Source organism: Lactuca virosa, chromosome 2 (assembly GCF_052849685.1).
Source record: "Lactuca virosa cultivar CGN04683 chromosome 2, Lactuca_virosa_CGN04683_v6, whole genome shotgun sequence".
In the NCBI taxonomy this organism is placed as follows: Eukaryota; Viridiplantae; Streptophyta; class Magnoliopsida; order Asterales; family Asteraceae; genus Lactuca; species Lactuca virosa.
Window position 1 is genome coordinate 232,954,091 of NC_136427.1, and position 4,059 is coordinate 232,958,149.

General features: G+C 32.9%; 1 protein-coding gene and 1 non-coding gene across 2 annotated transcripts; one reads left to right on the forward strand and one right to left on the reverse strand.

Annotated features, from left to right (window-relative positions):
• Window positions 1-254: 254 nt before the first annotated feature.
• LOC145160452 (putative mitochondrial saccharopine dehydrogenase-like oxidoreductase At5g39410) lies at window positions 255-1,954 on the reverse strand. Its single transcript, XM_079079646.1, has 2 exons — window positions 1,195-1,954; window positions 255-1,122 (listed from the first exon to the last, which is right to left on the reverse strand). The coding sequence occupies exons 1-2, from the start codon at window positions 1,846-1,848 to the stop codon at window positions 430-432; spliced, it is 1,347 nt and encodes a 448-aa protein (XP_078935772.1). The 5' UTR covers window positions 1,849-1,954; the 3' UTR covers window positions 255-429.
• On the forward strand, window positions 1,889-1,960 carry TRNAQ-UUG (transfer RNA glutamine (anticodon UUG)). Its single transcript has one exon. It is a non-coding gene; the product is annotated as a tRNA-Gln (tRNA).
• Window positions 1,961-4,059: the final 2,099 nt, after the last annotated feature.

The following is a 4,059-nucleotide window of genomic DNA, read 5'->3' on the forward strand; positions in this document are numbered from 1 at the left end:
GTGGGATGTGGACAAAAAACACAAGAAAATACAACCATAGGGACCAAAACCACACAAGGTATCTAAAATTGGACCAGTGGTGCACCAACATTTCATTTTGGACCAAAACTACATAATTTTGCCAACCACAAAGAACATTTTTACAATTTTGTCATAATACACGGTAAAATAGTAACTTTAGATCAGTTTAATAAAAGAAACTCTAGTCTTTACAAAAATAATAAAGTAATTTAAAAATAATAAAATAAGCAATATTGTAAAATAATAATATCTTTTATTATATAATGAAACTCATACAAAATGACTTTGGTATTACAAAGATTGTTTTCATTTTTTTATATAGGGACTACGGGTACATAGATGGCCTTGCTACCTCATTTTATTGCATCTAAAAGACTAAAAGTAAAACTAATAAGAAAAGCATCCAATTCATGTATAGAACTGAGTCTTTGAAATCAAATCAAAGGAAACACCATTCTCCTGTAGTCGATCTTGAAGATGAGTGGGGCCAAAAACGATTCCAGGAGTTAAGATGCCGCCTTTCGGAAGATCTCCCCGTCGTTCCAAAATAATCAACGCACACTGAACCAGAATGATCGAAGTTGTGAGATACCCAACGTCAGGCCCCGTCACCCTCGTAATAATTTCTGTATCAGGCGTTGCGTTTCTCTGAGAAGCAAGATTCGCATCACTGAATCCATGGCCGACGAACCACATTTTAAAACTAGCACTCTCCAATTCCTCTTTGGTTGGACCCTTCTTCCTAAAAACTCCAAGACTGAAAACTGAAGGGAATGTCAACAGAAACCACCTACCCAGAGAGGATCCGCACAACCGCATAAGCGACAACCCAATTGCGATCCATGGTAGGAGACCCAGAAGCTTCTTACTGCCAATCTTTACTCCGAAATGAGCAGGTTTTACTATGGACCAAAATGCGATTCTTTTATCTGCCACTTTAGGATCCTCATTCACTCCATGAAGACCAGTGGGATTTTCTGTAAGGATCGAGAGTGTTCTGCGAACAACAGTGGCATCGGCGGATGCGAGATTCAGGGCCCAAAGTCCGAGCTTTTTCTGGTATTCTATGATCGATCCTTTTGTAGGAGCATAACCAGGAATCTGAGAAAAAAAATTGCAAGAGCAGAGTATAAATAAATACACAAAACGATGACTTCTGTATCATTATCATACCGAAGGTCGAGCTCTTCTGCGTCCTGATCGTCGCAACTTGATGAGGTTATCAGCATTAGCGAACCCCAAAACTGCAGATTCATACGTGGCAAAATTTCCAACCATCCTTTTATCAGATTCAAGTTGTAGATAGGCTTGAACCCGATTAGGAGCTGCCGGCGAAACCCATTGCCTGGAATTGAACATGAACCCGAATTCAGCTGGAATAGAATCAAACCCACAAGCTGAAATCACCAAGCTGCCGGTCTCCACCGCCTTCTCATGGTAAACGGCCTCTATCCTCTCCATGAACTCCGGCTCACCACAAATATCTAAATAATCACATCCGGCTTCAACACAGGCATCGACGACCGGGTCACCGTGAAGTCGAAAAGGGCCAACGCAGTTAAGGACAAGCTTAGCTTGGGAAGCCATGCGGCGGAGAGAGGATGTGTCAGAGGTGTCAGCAACGAGGAGGGGGAGGGTGGGGGGAGATTTGGAAGCCCATTTTAGTGTTTCGGAGAGTTTTGAAAGGTTCCGACCGGCTAAGGCAAGTGATTTGAGCGGCGAATTCGGTGAAAGAAACTTGAGAGCTTCTCTAACTACGTGCTTGCCTGTGAAACCAGATGCTCCGAAGATGACGATATCATAGGTGGTCATTTGAATTTCTGCCATTGTATATGTAGATATTAAGATCGAAAACGTTAATATATAAGGTTCTATGGTGTAGTGGTTAGCACTCTGGACTTTGAATCCAGCGACCTGGGTTCGACTCCCGGTAGGACCTTTTTTTCGTTTTTATCTTTCTTTTATTTAGTTATTTATTATCCTTATTAAGGAACCTTTTCGTTGACTATTATGAGCATATGTGATTGCCCTTTTACTTATGTGGATGTAGGTATTGGATTTTTTTTATTTCTTTCTTTTATTTATTTATTTGTTATCCTTATTAAGGAACCTTTTTGTTGACTATTATGACCATATGTGATTTCCCTTTTACTTATATGGATGTAGGTATTGAAATGAGTATTATTATGAGTGCATTAAGTAAATGTGGGCATTAAAAATAGTATCATACTAAGCAAGTAAGCATATATGATTTGACTTATGTAGACGTAGGCATTGAAATGAGTATTATTATGAGTGCATCGAGTAAAAGTAGGCATTCAAAAAATGAAAAAAGTATAATATGAGCATATTTGATTTGTCTTGGTTTTTTAGTATTTATATGAGATACTTATTTGATACACCATCATGGCATAAGGACATCTTCAAATATCATTTTTATATCATTTTACTTTGATACAAAATATTTTTTTTCTCATCTCCAAATGTCATTTTTTATGAGCATAATGTATTTGACTTTATTTTCATAGGTTGATTCAATATATCGATTTGATTTCCCTTATGTAAATGTATGTATTAAAATGAGTATTATTATGAGAGTGCATCAAATAGCATATGAGATTTGACTTTGTTTTATAGTATTCATATGAGACGGTTCGTACATGACATAAGAATATTTCTAAATACATTTTTTTTTATATTATCTTTTGTATCATTTTACTCTTGCACAAAATCATTTGTTGCATCAAAATAGTATAAATAAATGAACAAAATAACACTACATATTTGATGTTGTATTATTCTATTAAGCCATTTTGGTGTTAAACTTCCATCAATATATTTTTGTTCAAGTTTGAGCTTATATATCTCTAACTAATTTAATTGTATTATTATATTTTAAATATAATATTTTTTATTTGCAATATTATGTGATATAGTAAAATGATATTGATTTATTATATTTATTGATATTGGTTAATAATATAATTGATAAAGTTACTATAATAAGTGTACGGAAAATTTGAGGCTAGCTCATACAGCTAATAAGGTGTTTAATTAGGAATTTCTAACCAGAAGGTTATGGATTCAATCTCAGACATATACTAACATCGCCGTTCAAAAAAATATATAGAAAATTTGCAAAAAAATAAATAATAGATATAATGAAAATTTTGTTAAAAACTGTATAAATTAGAAATATATGTGTATACTTGGTATATATTAATTTTAGTGTAAATTGGTGTAATGTAATATATATAAATAATTATTTGCACAACCCAGATTAATTTCATCAAACAAACTAAGGGTTGAATTGGTAGGAAACCAATTCGTTTTTCCTTCAACCATGTACTGTACCAATTATAACCGGTATAAAAAAAAGCTATCAGTACCGTACCAAATAATATATTTGACCACCAACAGGTTTGGTTGGTACAAATTGGTAATGGTATATACCAACTTCTTTTAATTTTTTATTGTAAGATTTAAAAATAAGCAAAAATATCGTGTAATTTTGACGTTTAGTAAAGAAATTAGTTATACAGTTCTTTTAATTAACAAAAAAATTCTTTTAAAGTAAGGTTTTAATTTAGTGGTTTAACGTGGTAATAACTATTGACTAATGTATATAATGTTCACAATTAACAATTGAAATATACGATTTCGTTATATATATATATATATATATATATATATATATATATATATATATATATATATATATATATAGTGTAAACATAGTGTTTTTACTATGTTTATATATATATATATATATATATATATATATATATATATATATATAAACTGGTGATTAGTATCGGGCTAAAAATTAGTTTCGTTTTCGCGTTCGTCAAATCGTTTTCTTTCGGTGTATCTTCCTTTTCGTCAAAGCGTATCTCTTTGGTTTCTAAAGCCTTCCGATTTTAGATTTTAGGAGTAACAGATTCTTTCGAGAATACATATATGGTTATCATACACATTTAGCAAGGCTTGCTATAAAATGATTTTCTCATACTCGTGTCATTGAGTAAAGTTGTTTCA

What these genes read in the sequence shown, in the direction of transcription:
- LOC145160452 (XM_079079646.1), bottom strand. Translation starts at nt 1,848, where the DNA reads ATGGCAGAAATTCAAATGACCACCTATGATATCGTCATCTTCGGAGCA. An exon ending in GCAGAAGAGCTCGACCTTCG is followed by an intron (nt 1,123 to 1,194) that starts GTATGATAATGA and finishes TTTTTTTCTCAG; the next exon opens with ATTCCTGGTTATGCTCCTAC.